General features: G+C 49.3%; 1 protein-coding gene across 1 annotated transcript; it reads right to left on the bottom strand.

Annotated features, from left to right (window-relative positions):
* Positions 1 to 455: 455 nt before the first annotated feature.
* Positions 456 to 17133, bottom strand: CDRT4 (CMT1A duplicated region transcript 4). The gene is made up of 3 exons (XM_036269968.1): positions 17080 to 17133; positions 3075 to 3152; positions 456 to 904 (listed from the first exon to the last, which is right to left on the bottom strand). The coding sequence occupies exons 2-3, from the start codon at positions 3088 to 3090 to the stop codon at positions 456 to 458; spliced, it is 465 nt and encodes a 154-aa protein (XP_036125861.1). The 5' UTR covers positions 3091 to 3152; positions 17080 to 17133.
* Between the last annotated feature and the right edge of the window lie 250 nt (positions 17134 to 17383).

Consider the following 17383-nt stretch of genomic DNA (forward strand, 5'->3'; position numbering starts at 1 on the left):
TCCAGCTGGCTCACTTTTAGGTTATCCCATATCTTCCCTTTGTTCCCCACACCCCAGCCTCAAAGTTGATAACTGTTCCCTGTAGGCACCACCTCCATGGATAACTTTTTTTCCTCTTCTTGCATTTTCAGTTACCTAGTTAATCAATCTTTATATTAAATTCTCTAATAATATAACTGGTGTGCCATCTGCCTGTTGTCTGGACTCAGACTAATTTACCCACGGTTAGGTCCGAAGCATCTAAGTGGGAACTGGAACTTGGGGCTTCCCAGCCCGATCTGAATGCATCTGGAGTGGGGGTGCCCACCCGCCAAGGCTCACATTCTGATCTGGCTGATCTCAGCCAACCTCTGCACGAGCAGGAGCAAGTTCAGCCTTCAAGGACATAGTGACATTTGCGGCAAGTGAAGCTTAATCTCTGTACAGCCTTGGGGGACGGTCGCAGGGACTCCTTGCTAAACATTGAAATGTTTTTCCTTGCTGGCCAGAAGTGAGCTGTATGGAAGCATCCTCATCAAAGGTTTTCGAGAGAAGATGATCTTGTTATAGTTTGCAGTGGGACTTCCTCGGGAGTCTGTATGAATGTGTATGGTTTCTGGGCCGTTGGTGGGACTTGTCGAGAAAGCGCTCCACAGGGATAGCACGGTCTCTGAATTCGTGTCCTTGAGCGCCATCCTGCCAGAGGTCTTAGATAATTTTTTCCTTCTCAGCTGGACGATGCCGGAAGTCTTGTCCTGATCCAGGTTCCGCCGGCTTTCCTCGAGAGCTTGCATGCACTCCCGTTCTCTGGCTTTGCTCTTCTCGACGAGTCGCTCCACCATCAGGGAGGTGTATGTCACATAGGCTGGCCAAGGCTCATGCTTCGGAAGCAGTTCCAGAGGAAGCCCGATGTTTGCTGTGAGTTCTGCAAACAAAGGGAAATTGGGCAGTTTAGAGGCTCTCACAGACAGTAGTAATGCAATTCTTCAAAAAGTGAGGGTTGCTCAGCCCTGGCTAGATTGGCTCAGTGGTTGAGCGTCGGCCTGCAGACCAGAGAGTCCCGGGTTCGGTTTCCGCTAGGGGCACGTACCACACACACACAAAAAAAGTGGTTGCCCGGCCAGTGTGGCTCAGTAGTTGAGCATTAACCCACACACCAAGAGGTCGTCAATTCGATTCCTGGTCAGGACACAGGCCCAGGTTGTGGGCCTGATCCCCATGGGTGGCATGCTGGAGGCGGCCAATCAGTGTTCTCTCTCACTGATATTTCTATCTCTCCCTCCCTCCCTCTCTCTAAAATCAATAAAGAAAAAATTTTTTTTTGAAAAAGAAGCAGAGGGTGTTGGAACTATATTTTTAATCTTTCTCAATCATGCATAATAGCCATCCCACACCTCTGTTCAGGGGGGAATAAAATATAATACAAAATTGGGAAACAGAATGACATTCCATAGAGTATATTAATTAAAAGACAGCATGAGAGTAAAGAGTAGAGAACTTAGAGTCACACAGACTTGGTTTCAGATCTTTATATAACATCTCTTGGCTCTGAACTGCTATTTTTCACCAATAAAAATGGTTACCATAAGGTTATTGTAAGGATTAGAAAAAGAAATACATTTGAAGGGTTTGGAACAGTATAGATTAGGATTTGAGCATATGAGCTTTGCACTTGGACAGCTTGAGTTCAAATTCCTTCTCCCCTTGACAGCTGTGAACCCTGAGCACGTGTCTCAACGTTCATAAGCCTTCATTGCCTCATGTGGAAAATGGTGATCAGAATAAGATTCAACTGAACAGAGCTTTCTTGTTGATTAAAGGAAAGCATTTATGGAAAGTAATAGCACACACAGTACCTGGCATACAGTAATCAATAAATGGTAACCATGGACATTCTGACTATGACTCCTTACTTGCACTAATTTTTTTTTTAATCATCACCCAAGGATATTGTTACATTTCTATACACAGAGTGGGAGGGAGAGAGAAATATCGATGTGAGAGAGACACATTGCTTGGCTGCCTCCCACATGACCCCGACCAGGGCTGGGGACCGAACCACAACTGAGTACATGCCCTTGACCAGAATTGAACCTGCGACTCTTTGGTCCACAGGCCAATGCTCCAGCTGCTTAGCCAAGCCAGTCAGGGCTGCCTGCACTGTTTTACTCAATCCTTGTTATACCTTAGAGTGAGTATTACCCCCATTTAACAGTGGATGAGACTAAGGCTGACTAGATCGCACACCTAGCAAAGAGCAGGTCTGAACTCAAGTCTAAGGGGCTCAAACATTCATACGTTTGTACTGTAGCTGCTGGCCAGATGTTCTGGGTGATTGGGGAGTGGGGGGTTTTACTAGAAAGTCTACCCATTAGTTCACCAAGCAGCCTGATTCTGTGTAGATATTGAGTCATGGGCAGGCCGGTCCTTCCCTCTTCCCTTTGCAATTTGATTCTGTCGCAGAAAATGCCTTAAATTCTCCCATGCAGCTTTGACACTCCGTTATCTCGAGTAGCACACACTTCCCTCAATTTTGCATTTACTTTTTGGTCATTCCAATAGGAGTTTGAGAGGCAGCAGAGCTAAAAGGTTCCTCTTGCTACCTCCAACCTGAATTTAGTGACAAACACGAATTCAGGGACAGTAAGAGGAGAAGCAGGGACTCCCAGGCTGCCTGGTGCGTGCTCAGGAGCTGGAGCTCCTCTGGAGACAGGTCTGCCAGGAAAGAGCATGTGGTGAAAGGGTCCGGGTCCCTGCCAGTGTTATTCTGTCTCAGGAAGGCAGGGTGGGTGACATCTCCCCTCTCTAGAAAATGTGCATCAAAGCATCCAGGCACCTACTGGGCTGTTTGTGGCTGTCTCCTCAGCGCAAGTGCAGAATTCACAGATCTAGGAGGTTAGGGCACATGCTTACGCCTGGCAGAGGTAAACTAACACCCCCTGGGACACAATGAGCAGCAGCCCTCCTTCATCTCCCGTTCATGCTGTATTCTCCCTCGCAGCCCCACAGGAGCTGCCCCCCCCCGCCCCCGCTCAGCTCCTCAGACTTTCGCCAGCCCCACAGCAGAAATTCCCTGTAAAGGCCCCAAGCCCCACCTTTATCAATCTTCATCTTTCCGGGATCAGTCCCCTTGTTCAGTGTCAGAGACCTCTTCACATGGTGGGTCCAAATACCTTTGAGAAAATATACTCATTAGCTGGAGCCACCCCAAAGCAACCAGAGAAGAAAGCGGTTAGCAGCCATCCCGGGATCCCAAGCAGAAGGTCTCTGCGTGAGGCCGGATGCCCGAGAGGACGCGCCTCCCCTGGAGCAGGAGGCAGGCTCGCGAGCCCAGTGCCTGTGAGCGGCGGTCTCAGGCCTTCTGCTCTCTGGTCTCTGAGCTTTCTCGGTCGTGTGGAGGTTGGACCACGGAAAAAGTGGAGAAAGAAAGGTCTCCACTTCACAACCATGTCATCTTCTCTCCCTGGGTCTGAGTGTGGCCATGTTACTGCACGTGGACCCAGGGGCCCCTCCAGGCTGCACCCCTTAGCCTGGAACTGACAGAGATGCGCAGCCGCCAGGAGTCAGCTTCAGGGGCCCCACACATAGGCTGATGCGGGGAAGTCTTAATCTCTGCAGGGCCATGCAGTGGGCAATTTGATGGGCACTGTAGCTCCTGACTCGAACCGGGAGGGTACATCCACCTGTGGGGCTTCTTACAACACGGGTGTCTGGGCCCCGCCTCCCGGGCTGGGGGTTCAGCAGCGGCCAGTGCTCTAACCAAAGGTGGGGGAGGGAGCCGCTGAGCATTGTAAGGTTTATCAATTACCAAGTGCTGGGAAACAGGTCCAGGAGGTCTTCCCAGTTTGGTCCAGAGAATTCCTATCCAAGAGTTCCTTATTTGATACGTTCAGTTTGGCCATCGCTGTGGCCTTTGAACATTTAAAAGTGCTCTGGAGCCCTGGTCGGTTTGGCTCAGCGGTTAGAGTGTCGGCCTGCGGTCCAGAGAGACCCGGGTTCAGTTCCCACTAAGGGCACGTACCTTGGTTGCAGTTTGTCCCTGACCCTGGTTGGTCGTGCGGGTGGCAGCCATTTGATGTGTCCCTTTCACATCGATGTTTCTCTCTCTCTCTCTCTTCCTCTCTCTCCCTCCCACTCTACCTGATTAAAAAATGGAAAAATGTCCTCGGGGGAGGATAAAAAAAAAAAGTGCTCTGGAGCCTTTCTGTTACCACCTGCCCATGCCTGGTGAGAGGGTCTCGGTGGTTTGCAACATGTTCCCAGGAGGTGCAGATGTTGGTCAGGAGATCACACTGATCACTCTAGGAAAACGCTTCTCAAACTTTGGTGAGCTCTAGAATTACAGTGCGGAGGGCTGGGTCCCACCAGTGGTTCTGATTCATCAGCCAGTGGTCTGATTCATCAACTCTGCTCTGTGGGTCTGAGAATTTGCATTTCTAACTACCTTGCCCCAGTCATTCAGCTGGTCTGGGGAACATCCTCGGAGTAGCTCCAGGTTAGGCTGTAAAATGATTCCAAATCTTTTCTTCAGCAGACTTGCTCACATGTGAAACACTCCCCTGAAGTAAGCGATTCCCAGGTCCTCCACCCCTTTTTCCTTCTAGTCAAGGAAGCTTTGTGGAATACAGGTCAGTGTGCTGTAGACAGGAACAGCCTTAAATCCCACTATATTTATAAAGTAAATGATTCACAAATTAAGTATTTTATTATAACACACCTAACAAAAGATGGCATCCTAGAGATTCATTCATAATCTTTAAAAAACAAGCTAGCCCTGGCCAGTTTGGCTCAGCGTTTGGAGTGTTGGCCCATGGACCAGAGAGTCCCAGGTTCGGTTCCCGCTAGGTGCACGTACCAAAAAAAAAAAAAAAAAGAACACAAAAAAAACAAGCTAGCTTTTGTCAAACCAACTCTGATCCAGGCTTTCTAGATCACAACTCTTATCTTAGTGGCAATCTTTCATGAAAATACATTCTAAGGAGAATTCCCGGCGTCCTTGTTTGGAGGCTAGGGAAGAAATAATGCTGAAATCATCCTCTAACCTTGAGAGTCTTACATAATATTAGGGGAAAAAAAGAAGTATCTTATTTCTTCTAACACCTACCATAGACTATCAGAATTTCAGGTCATGTCCCAAGTTCCCAGTAACACAGAGCGCATCACCCAGCGTCTCTCAGCCCACCCGTCTACCTACGGTGCGCTCGTACTTCACCCCATATGTACCATAGGGCGACTCAATGACGCCAGGTGGTGAAAAACTGTTTTGAGTTGGTGGTATTTGGGGAATTTGGGATAATTCCTTTTATCCTTGCCTCTAAGTTTCTAGTTAATAAACTCTGAAGCCTCAAAGGAGTCCAGTTATGAGCAAATTGTTTCAACATGGGCCTGCAATTGTATAAGCTACTATCTTCTCAAAACCCTACCCCACACATCACAGGACCCGACACCAGCCCTCTGGCTGATAGCGCAGTTCCAGAAAATGGCAGGTTTTTCTCATAGCTGCTGATGCAGGAACGAGGAAACTAGAAAACCGAAGGCGTGAACGCTTGAGACAGCCCCAGACTCATGGGGAGGACTTGTTTGTTGCAAAGTGAGAGGAGACAAATAGTTGACATTCAGTCTGAAGACCAGCTGTGGGCTTTGATAATGTCCCTCATCTCTGGCACAAAGGCTCCGCTTTGTCTCTCTAAATGACATGCAAACCCGCATCCACAGACAGAAACAGCATTGACAGGCAGGGCAGGCGGCACTGACGGGTTTCCTCGTTTCTCCTTCAGACACAAAGACCCATGTTCAGTCCACTGGGGTTTTAATCCCAGCGACCCCTCCCCCAATCTCTTATCCCACCATCTCCAGAATCTATCTTGATACACTGGGTTTGACCTAAATAAATTCAATGGAGTGACACTTGCCTGAAACCTGACACAATGTGTGGCCTTGATCACGATCCTTAACTTCCTGGGGCTGCTGTTATGGACCAAGATGAGGACGGGGTGGACCCTGCTCTGCCCAAGGAGGCCTGTCTGTGGCAATGCAATGCCCGGAAGGGAAAGTGCTTCCAAACCGGCGACCCCTCAGCTCTGCGGCGCATTGGAATTACTGGGGCGGTTTACAATTTCAGATGCCTGACTCCCACCCACAGCACTGTGGTTTCGTTGGGATGGGACGCAGCACAGGCATCAGAGTTAAAAGCTGGATTCTAATGCACAGCAAAACTCGGGAACTGCTGTTTGAGAATCTGAACCAAAAACGTTGAAGATTTATAGGACACTAGCCGATTCAGAGCTGGGAAGCGTGTGCAGGAGACCAATCCAGTCCTTGGCGGTTTGAGCCACATTTCCCTCCAGGAATTCTTTATCACATGCACTCAGTCCTGCACATCGGTGACCCTTAAACATTTAAAGGGCCATGGAGCATTCCCACCACCACCCGCCTATTCCGGAATTGATTTAGATCAAAACGCCAGGGCACTGAGCGAAGAAAACTGTGGCTGTGAATGACTCTCAGCAAAGCTAATCTCACCCTCTGTCTGTGGCCACAGCTGCATCCTTATCTCAGGAAACCATCTTGCAAAAGGATTTTGTGGGTTCCAAGCAGGCCTGATGGATGAATGCGCTGGCACAAGTCGACCCCACTCAGACCTCTAGCCCCAGAAATACTGTGAATGTAGCGCCACCTGCAATTTCACGATCGGCGAGACATCACCTTAACCCTGTTTCCTAAACCGTGTCCCACAGAACGCAAGGATCTCTCCAGATGCTAACAGGTGTTCCTTAAAGGGGAAAACGGTCCATGGCAAGGATCACCCTATATGGCCACATTAACTGTGTGATGCAGGGGCACTGTTAACATAGTGTATGATGTTGTGGACTAGACATTCAGCCGGCCTGTCCTCAGCCAGGTAAGTCGAAAAATGACATGTTAAATAAATTCCTTTGGTGCAGGACTTCTCAGAGCCAGTACTGTGTTGACTCGTTCTGTCATCTCCAAAGGCACATCGATTTACAGCAGATTACAGTGAAGCAACTGTCATCGCATTGACCAGGGAATCATTCACCAGCTGTTCATTCACTAGTCATCGGGTAGGGCGTCTCACGAACCAGTCACCAGGAAAACACTCTTGTGGATTCTGAAATCCTCCTGCAGCCCTTGTTTTGGAAGAGTGAGCATTAGGAAATGTTGTGACGTAGAGGATGGGAGGGTGAACTTGCTCAAGGTAGAGCTGGGCCTTCAGCGGCTCACTTGCCCTGAAATCGGTCTCAGCGGCTGGTCCCAGGACGGTGTTCACACCCAGAGCACTCCAACACGAGGGCCTAATGCTCCACTGGAAACTAGACTTACGTCCCTTTGTCCAGCCTTTTCCCCTCTTCCCTGCGCCAGTCTGCGGGCCACTGGTCCTGCTGCCTCAGCTCTCACTCTTCCCCTCGGCCACACCTAAGAGTCTTGTCTTGCCCCAGAAGAGCAACCACGTGATCTGAGACAGGAAACTGATGCAGTTTCGTTTCACCCTGACATCTTAGCTCCTCAGCCTCTCATTTCCTCCCCTGCCCGTTTCCTTGTCTGCCCTCTGGCTGCTCCTTGTTTATTTTTGGCTGAAGAGGAAGCTGCCACTTAGGCCCGAAGTGTCTCGGCTTTTCTCTAGGACGCGGAGAACTGCTCCTGAGCAGGAACCAGCCTGATGCAGGGCCACAGTGTGTGTTCTACGTCGTGCTCTCCATCCCGAGTGGCCCCCATCTCACAGGCCCAGCGTATGCTCTGACCCCCTGCATTTCAGACCTGGGAAAATACAGTGCACACCACAGACTCCCTGTTAGCCCCAGCTGATCATGGTTCCTTCCACCTCTTTACCCCGTCCCACTGAAGCGATGGAAACTTGCTATAGCCCCACCTCTACCTGATGGGCTCATGGGGGTGCGCACAAGGTAATGGTTTGATGGGCCTTTAGCAACACTGATGCTGGGAGCACTGGGAATCTTAAAGCTGATAAGACAGAGGGGAAGTGGGTGGGGAGGGAAAGTTGGTCTTTCATTGGTCTTTCAGGAAAGAAAAGGAGTTCTCTGGCCCCTCTGTAAGCTGGTCCCCTTTTCTTCCTCATCACTGTCCCTCTCCAAACACACACACACACACACACACACTCCTAGGAGAGGAGAAACAAGCCCATTATTGCACTCTGTGAAAAATCAAGTTGCACATGAAAGGCAGCTTTGGTAGTTGTGAGCATATTCTAATATGGACTCTGCCTCTTTCTGGGAAAAAGCAATGATCTCTAATCACGTCTGGGGTAGGGAAGTGGGAGTCGAGTCAGAGGTGCCCATCTTCATATAGAGATCTGGCGTCAATTCACCACTTATGGTAGGCGGGAGGGGGATCCCCACTTGTTGGTAATGCTTCTGTACTCTCTGTATTTCCTCTAAGAATTATGTGTACACCTTGAGAGACACAACAGTGGAAGCAGAGTTCGGGTATCTGTGGCCATGCAGCATCAATGCATTCACCCACTCATACATGCATTCAATACATCTATATTGGCGAGGTGCTGTGCCCACCCAAAACACATTATGGATTCTCCACACTCACCTCTTGCTTTGGGGTCTACGCTTCTCAGTGTCAAGGGTCCACAAAGCAGGTTTGTTTCCCATACCAACGACAACTCAAACAAGAGTAATCCATGTCATCTTTGTCATCAGAAAAAAAGGAGAGACATCCCTGTACACAGGTTAAAACAAGTCAGATCAGTCACTCTGCAGATGGTGTGGAGTGTTTCCATGCACCAGACACGGCAGCTGGTGCTGAGGACACAGAGCAGGAGTCAGAGCCTTGGTTCAGGGAGCTCACAGACCCATGAAGAGACAGACCATAAGCTTCCTAACAGCTCGAGTGGGGAGGGATGTCAAGAAACAGGTTCAGGAAGAGAAGGTGCTTGTGCTAAATCTTGAAGGACAGAGAGCATGATGGGCAGCCGGTGCGTCACTGCCAGCCTCAATGTTCCATATCCTGAGGGAAGTCCTTCTCTGCTCAGGCTCACGTTTTTCTTCCAGTGTGCAGGTCATATGGGCTGTCTCCAAATGCTATGTTTTCTGCATCTCAACTGAAATATTGAGTCGGCTGAATAAATGCTTTACAAATCCGCTACAGCAGAAAGCACTGGGCAATGTCTACCTCTCAGGTATAACCGTGAATTTTATTTTATATTGATTCAGGGAATATTAAATCATAAATACAAAAATTCCCATTTTAAGATGTACTACGAAAACCCATTAGGCACAAAGTATATGTGGTCATATTACCTATAGGTCAAGTTTCAAATTTTAAAATGAAAATTTCAGAACAAGCCAAACAGGCATAATCAGAGGAGAGCCCCTCAGCCTTTCCTTCTGTGGACAGTTTGAGGTAGATATTTTACACCACTAGCCAGACAAGTAGGAAAGATTTAGAGAAACAGGCAGCAAGAAATAGGCCTGCAGCCCGTCCGGTGTGGCTCCGTGGTTGAGCGTGGACCCATGCAGCAAGAGGTCGCCAGTTCGATTCCCGGTCAGGGCACACGCCCGGGCTGTGGGCCAAATCCCCAGTGGGGGGCATGCAGGAGGCGGCCAATCGATGTTCTCTCTCATCGATGTTTCTATCTCTCTCTCCCTCTCCCTTCCTCTCTCTCTAAAATCAATAAAGAAAATAAAATAAATAGCCCTGCAATCTCACATTCAGGAAACGGAGCATGAAAGGCTTCAGGCAACATGTGCTCAGAGACCGTCTGCCTGACAGCTGGCTCCTGAGCCATGAGACCGTGAAAATGTGCGGCCTGAGTCTAATCAGTCAGGAAAGGGAAGTCCTGCCCCACGGGAACAATGCCGTCATTACGGACCTAGAGGAGCATGGGGGAGACAGACAGGCGTTTCCCAAGACTTGCCTCAAGCAAGGGGCCAGGCCACCCCCTCCTTAAGGTGCCCCAAGCACTGCCACTCAGGACAGCGTCTGCTTTGAAGAAACTGGTTTACACTCGAGATTTCGCCAAGAAGCAAAGAACTAAAGTGGCTGCCTTCTGTAGGATTTGATGATTTCATCAGCCGACTGACAGCATGTCTTCAGTATCATAGTTATCCCAGTGCATGTCCAGGTGTGAGAAAATCTGTGTATCACACATTGCACTCAATTCTTGGTTAACAGATAACCTCAAATTATGATTAAATCAAAATTCCCAGTGGCTGGAGATGACTTCTCCTGAGTCAAACCACAATCCCAATAAATTGTGTCCTAAAAATTAAGAGTCTCCTAAAAAATAAACCGTCTCCTAAAAATCAGTCACTCTGCAGATGGTGTGGAGTGTTTCCATGCACCAGACACGGCAGCTGGTGCTGAGGACACAGAGCAGGAGTCAGAGCCTTGGTTCAGGGAGCTCACCCATGAAGAGACAGACCATAAGCTTCCTAACAGCTCGAGTGGGGAGGGATGTCAAGAAACAGGTTCAGGAAGAGAAGGTGAATCTCTTTATTCATACTCTGAATCTCTTTATTCATACTCAGCAGTAACTTTAGTCCTAAAACAACTTGCAAAGTGGAAATTAAACAAAAGGAAAATGCAACATGTGGGGATGAAGCAAAGCAGGGACAGCTCTGGAGATGGTACTCAGCACAGTTAAACGGAAGCCAGGGCAAAGGAGGTTAACTTCAGTACTTCACAGACAACCCTACGCAATGAGCAGAGTCCAAGCCTCCTCCCCATGAGTGGCCAGCCCCATACTCACTGATGGGTCATCGGGAGGAGCTGGAACCAATCCTCTTTCCTAGAAGAGCAATTCGTGTGTGTCACGTCAATGATGGCCAGTTGGGCTTTACTGTATTTTTTGTGTGTGTTCTCATAATTGAGATAATCCATCAGCATTATAGAAAGCTTGGGAAATGTTATACTTTAATCGTATAATCCCCTTAACCACAACACAGTCATCACTTGTCTGTTCCCACCCAGTTCTTACATGGTTGTGGTCACAAAATGCACATACCCTTTTGGATCCATCATTTTTGCTCTAACATTATACTGTATATTCTTACGTTCTCAAAGATTTTTCAGAATCATTTTAGAGTCTGCTTAGTAATCTATCAACTGAAGAACCAGCATTAATCATGTCTCCATTTGGGAATTTTATGATGTTTCTAATTTTAGCCTCTGTAAGTAATCAGTTGTGTCTTTTAAAATGAAAATTCACTCTTCCTGTTTTTATAAACCTCTGTAGAGCAAGGTGCTTGGAAAATGTTGGCTGTTCATGGTTGCTAGTCTCCCCCCAAATTCAATATTGACAAAGCCACTACCGCTTCCGCCCTGACAGGCAAGTGGTGTCCTCCATGTTCCCCTGCCTTCACGGACAAACAGCAGTAAGGACATTTGCTACAATGGTCTCTAGGGTTCCAACCAGCTCCAAGGCTGCCATTCGCTGGAGCACAGCCCGTAGAGATGAGACGGGAGACCGACATGGAGTCTGCGAGTGCCAGCTGCAGCCTGGGGCAGACTTCAGGCAGGAGAGCTGGAGCAAAGCCCTCTGCCGCTAGTCATAGAAGCATCAGGGAAGGAGTGAAAAAGAATCAGCTCCCTGTGGCCAACACCAGCCACGCACAGGAAAATTGCCCCTCCCCCAGCCCCGCAAAGTATCCTGCACACCTGGATGCTTTGTGAAAATTGTATGCACTAGCAAAGAAATAGCAATGGGATCAATGAAAAATACTCTCTGAACTTCAAGGTGTGGTACCTAGAGCTCACACTGTAGGAGCGAAGTGAAGGTCACCCACCAACACTCTCCAAACAGGAGATGCAAAATAATCCAGCCAACTGTGTGACACTTGAGGAACTGGAAAACCATGAAGAGCAAACCAATTTCCTAAAACAGCACAGAGAGCATGAGCCACTTAGTGATGGGGCCGCTGATCTCAAGTCCCCACCCCAGCCTCCACCTCTAGTGAAGCCTTTCCAGCAGTGTTGTCCCTAAAACACCATCGGTGCTCTGAATAAGGTCCCTGAGCCAACAAGAAATTGTCATATCGTGTCCCATATTTTCTACTGAGAAAGCTAGAGAGTGTGGAGAAGGTCCTTCTAAAGTCTGCATGTTTCCTCCAGCACCCAGCACCGTGCAAGGACAGGGTGCCGAGGACTCAGGAATGCCAGCACCTGTTCTCTGAGAAGTGAGTGAGTAAAAGGGCGTTTCATTGACTAGATGACTTGATGAAAGTGGTCCCTTTTGTTCCTGTTCACTCAGCAATCTTCTGATAATTGATTTCCTTTGAGTCACTTCCCAAACTGAATCACTTCCCAAAAGCTGTGTCTTCAATAGCCCTGGGACCTTGATAAATTACCCAAAGTGTATCCCTAGCAACCATCTCTCTTCTAAGAGATTCTTCTTTCCAACTGCTTATTAAACAAGTGCTGCCTTTTCATCCAACCGAAGTCTGTTAGAAAGGAAGCTCAGTACTGTTCGCCACCCTGTACTTCCACAGTCTCCTCTCCCTCAGGCCCTGCTTCTGGCAATGACGTCACCATCCGTCCTGACCTCAGAGCAGAACTTGACTCCTCCTTGCCTCCTGTACCCTGAGTTCAGGGTCCATTCCCCACACAGGCCTTCCAGCCTCTCCATTCCCTTTCCCCCTCGATTATCCTCCACATGGCTACTCAAGAATTATTGTTTATAAATACATTTATCCATTTATTCAACAACTACTTACTGAATGTTTATGCTGTGCCAAGCACACCACCAGGCACGACATTCTAAGCAGAGAAAACCAACCGAGAAAAAATACGATCCCGTCACACTTCTGTTCAAAACGTACTTACTCCCTATTGCCTGTACAATAAATGCACGTCCTTAGCAAGACCCTTCCAACCAAATGCAGCCCTAGAAGAGACTCCCAAGCTTGGCTCCTATCACCACAACTCTCTCCCTACACACACACACACACACACACACACACACACACTCAGCACCCCAGTGACCGAGCACCCCATCACCCCCCACACACGCCAAGCTCTTGAGCTTTTACTTCTTGGCCTTTGTCCTGAATTCTCTTCCCACTCCCGCTTCTGAGGGACTGCATGTCCTCCGCACCCAGCGCGCGGCTCGGCCGCTCAGGGAACCTCTCCTCACCCTCCCTCAGGAAGAATCTGTTCTTCCTGTGCTCTCAAAGGAAGACAAAGTGACCCTCTGATAAGTAGCATTTACCACATTATGTTGAGGAAATTGTCAGCGAACAAAAAGTGTGGGATTTGCTCAGTGTTGAGCAGACTGTAAACTGTGTTCAAATGTGAACAGCTGAGGGTGAGAAGCTGCAGCTTGGAGACACCTCCACCTCCACCCCTCCCTGAGACCTCCTGCCAGGAGCCAGGTTCCTTACAGGTCTCTCAGGGGAGTGCTGTTTGTCCCCACAGAGCCTACAGGTCTCGGGACCAGGAGGTGGACACTCGTCCCCCATCCTCCCCACTGCCATTTGCAAACCATTTTCCTCCCTGCTTCTTTGAAGCTCATGCCATCAGACTACCCCACATCCACCTGGTTGCTACCAGCTTCTGGCCCCTGGGCTCTGTCCTTCAGTCGCTGACAACTTTACCTCCTGGACACTGGCTTCCTTTGCACTTTTACTCCGACCACCGTTGGTGGTTCCTTCATCATGTCCTAAATAATACATACAAATCCCTAGCCCGACCTTCCTTGACCTCTTCACCTCCATTCAAATGGGGATAACATAGCACCACACGTCTGTCTTCCTCGGAATGTCTGCCACACCGCTGCAGTCAGTCCGTTCTTCTTGTCATTACCGAGGCCACACCACAGCACAGTCCCAGCGGCGAGCTCCCGTCACACCGCCTCTGCCCCTGCAGCTCAGCTCACCACCGAAAGCAGCTCCCAATCTAGTAATCCTGTCTCAGCCCACTCATTCTACCTTCCTCTCTCAGCCCCCTCCGCGCCCTCGCTTTCTGCTTTATCCTGTTGAAATTCCATGGTGCCTCCTTATAATTTCTGGGAAACGACCTTTACCCCCAAACCCTTGCCTCTACCGTACTTGCATGACCAAGCCCCGGTACTACTGGAACCCAGGTGCTGGCCTGCCCTGAGCGGGCCACCTCAGCAGCTGAACCCGCGGGGACAGTGCACCTGAGCAGACACACTCACTCCGAATGATACTGGCTGGTCTCTGTGCTGTGTACTCTACTGGGTACAGTCTAAACACCTCATCTGTATTAATTTCATCTGGACCAAAACCCCATGCGTTAGATGCCATATTATCTCCATTTTACGAGAAAGGAAACCGAGGCCCACAGGGATGTTCAGTAGCCCATCCAGCATCACTCAAGGTCTCACTCGGGCTGTCAGCTGCCGAATCCCTTTGTTCCACGTTCCACACTCTTGCTCCTCTCGGTCAGTCGACATGACTAGCCGACCCTACTAACCCCCTTTTCCAAGTTTTTTCACTTTCCCACACCCCAAACAACTGTTTTAAATCACCTCATTACCTCCTTCTCCCCCTCCCTCTCAATTGATGTCCCTGCCTCAACCAACTTGGGGAAAAAATTCGAGAATCCGTCAGGAACTCCCTTATCTCTTCCCACCACCGCACCTTCCAACTGCTTTCGTAAGTCTCCCCCCCCCCCCTCTGACGGAGGAAGCGTCCCTATTCTTATCACAGGTCTCTCCGCGGTACCTCAGGCCCCTCCCCTCCTACCTGCCAAGATGCAATGGCCCCGGATGCAGCTGACCCTCTCGTGTTCTTCAAACCCATTTCTACTTGGCATCCGCGACACCACACACACCTGTGTCCCTCCCATGTCACTCACCACCGATGGTCTCTGGGCTCCCTTCTTCTTTCTTTAAATTTTCATCTCCACCTGTCCCCAGGGTGGCGTCAGTCACTCCTGTGGCATTTACCTCTCATCTCTTTGCCAAACCTTAATTCTAGCTTTACCCCTTCCCCACAGTCTGAACTTCCATATCCAAGCACCATCCACACACCTTCATCTGTGTAGTACCTGGCAAGATGTGACACTTTTCATGGTTTGAACAGAACCCCTAACCTTACTCCCTGATATGTTCCCCTCCGGTCTTTTCCATCTCAGAGAGAGACAAACCATCACTCCGCACAGTGCCTAATTCAAAAATTCAAGATGTCTTTGATCCCTCTTGCTCCTCACTGGGAGAGCCAGTCCTCATTGTCCCCCACCACCCTCTGTCATCATTTAGCTTCTCTACATCTTCATCCTTATCCAAGACATCTGCTCACTGGACCACCAAACACCTGCCAGGTGTCTCCTTGCTTCTACTCTTTCCCCCTTCAAATCCTTCTCCTCAGAAGACCCGGGGTGATAACTTAAACATAAATCGCATCAAACCATTCTGCCGCCAACACTCCTGCTCTATGTAAGACAGCACACACGCCTCGCCGCGGCCTATGGGACTCTCCGAGACCAGGTCCTCCCTGTCCTCAGAGCCTGAGCTGGCGCAACTCCCTCCACTCCGGTGCCAGCCATTGGCCTTTCTCATCTCTCACACCAGGTTAGGGTCCTCCTCCAGCAGGCCCCTCCTTCCTATAAGCCCAAACGTAAACCTTCAATGAGGACTTTTGTGGCTGCTGGAAGTAGCCGCCAGTCACTACTCTTTTCCCTTTCGATTCCTTTTCCTCAGAAGACCCAGGGCGATCATTTAAACATAAATCACATCAAATCATTCTGCTGCCAACACTCCTGTTGGCACAGCACTATTCCTGACTGGTATTTCTTATAATTTTTCTCACTTATTTATTTTCTTTTAACCAACTAGAAGGTAAGTTCCCTGAGAATAGGGATCTCATTGATCTCTTTTACTGCTGTGTCCTCAGGCCCTTGGATCAGATCTGTTAGGTGAACAGATATTACTTCCATCGTGACAGCAACTTCCCCTGGGGTGGCCAAGGACTGCTGGGAATCCGAACATCAGGCAGCCACACACGTGTTCAGGACACAGAGGAACCGCAGGCTAGCCGGCTTGACAGTAGCCACCAGTGATGAGGTCAACTGGCAGAAGGCGGGCATTCTGGGCATTATCCTAATAAACATGATGCATACAGATAACTAATGGAATGGCCAGGGTTCAGCTCCTACACTTGTCTCTCTCTCTCTCTCGGCTTTCACTGTCCCCATCTGTAACATGGGAATGGCACACCTCCCTTGTAAGATTATTATTATTATTATTACTATTATTTATCCTCACCCGAGGACATTTTTCCACTTTTTGTTCAGATAGAGTGGGAGAGAGAGAGAAACATCGATGTGAAAGGGTCACATCGAGTGGTTGCTACCTGCACAATCCAACCAGGGCCGGGGACAAACTGCAACCGAGGTACGTGCCCTTAGTGGGAACCGAACCCGGGTCTCTCTGGACCGCAGGCCGACACTCTAACCACGGAGCCAAACTAGGGTTCCCTTGTAAGATTATTGTAAGACTGAGCGATTCACTGAGGCTGCACGTGAAGTGCCCAGAAGAGTGACTCGGAGCCAGAGCAGTCCAGGATTCAGGCTTCATCGTAGGTGACGGGCCACCTGTCTGATACGAAAAGTCCCTGGGGCCTAAACGTACCTAGTTCAAACTCCACTTTTCCCCTGAACCTCCATTTCCATTCCCACTGTCCAGTGTGTGTTCCACTGCCGTCAGACATGGCCAGATCACACCCCCAGGCAGCGTGGGGAGCAGCTTCTGCTTGTGGTCAGTGGGTGTACCTGCCTCTTCCCAAACACCTGTGTTCTTCCCTCAGAGTGGCTGTAAATTTAGACGTGTGGCCCCTGCTCTCCATCCAGTCCCTTCATGTCTCCGTCCAGAGCTGCTCCTATGACACTCTTCTTGGGAGACCAGCCAGCCCTCTAGGTTGGCTTGTGCGTAAGCCCGCTCTGCCTGGTCTATTTAGGACCATCCACCCCATTGTGTTACTGGCTTGATTTCTCTCTCTCTCTCTCTCTCTCTCTCTCTCTCTCTCTCTCTCTCCTCACACTGTGTTTCTTAAGGCTCCGAGTAAGATAATTAAGTTCCAGTCCGCCCTTAGCCCACAAGTTGTCTACTCTGAGGACTGACCATGGTCTAAACCCAAGGCCAGGCTGACTCACCTGGTTCTGACGCCCTCCTGTGCTCACTACTGTCTGTAGGCTCCTGTGGGTCGCTGGAGAAGCTCATCTCACCAGGTTCCTGAGGAACAGAATGAGGAAGGCAAACTGGCAAAATATCATGTAACTGTCATGGGCAGTTTGGGGGGAATGGACAGTTGACTATATAGGAAGCTGCTGCCTGTGGTTAAAAGAGAAAACAGCAATGATCAGTTCCCCGAGGTCAAGGAAGAGGTCTTTCGAAATGGAGGAGAGAGATTTAGTTACTAGTTTCAGATGAATCTTTCTAGGCACAAATATACACAAG

The sequence above is a fragment of the Molossus molossus genome, unplaced genomic scaffold (assembly GCF_014108415.1).
Source record: "Molossus molossus isolate mMolMol1 unplaced genomic scaffold, mMolMol1.p scaffold_m16_p_19, whole genome shotgun sequence".
In the NCBI taxonomy this organism is placed as follows: Eukaryota; Metazoa; Chordata; class Mammalia; order Chiroptera; family Molossidae; genus Molossus; species Molossus molossus.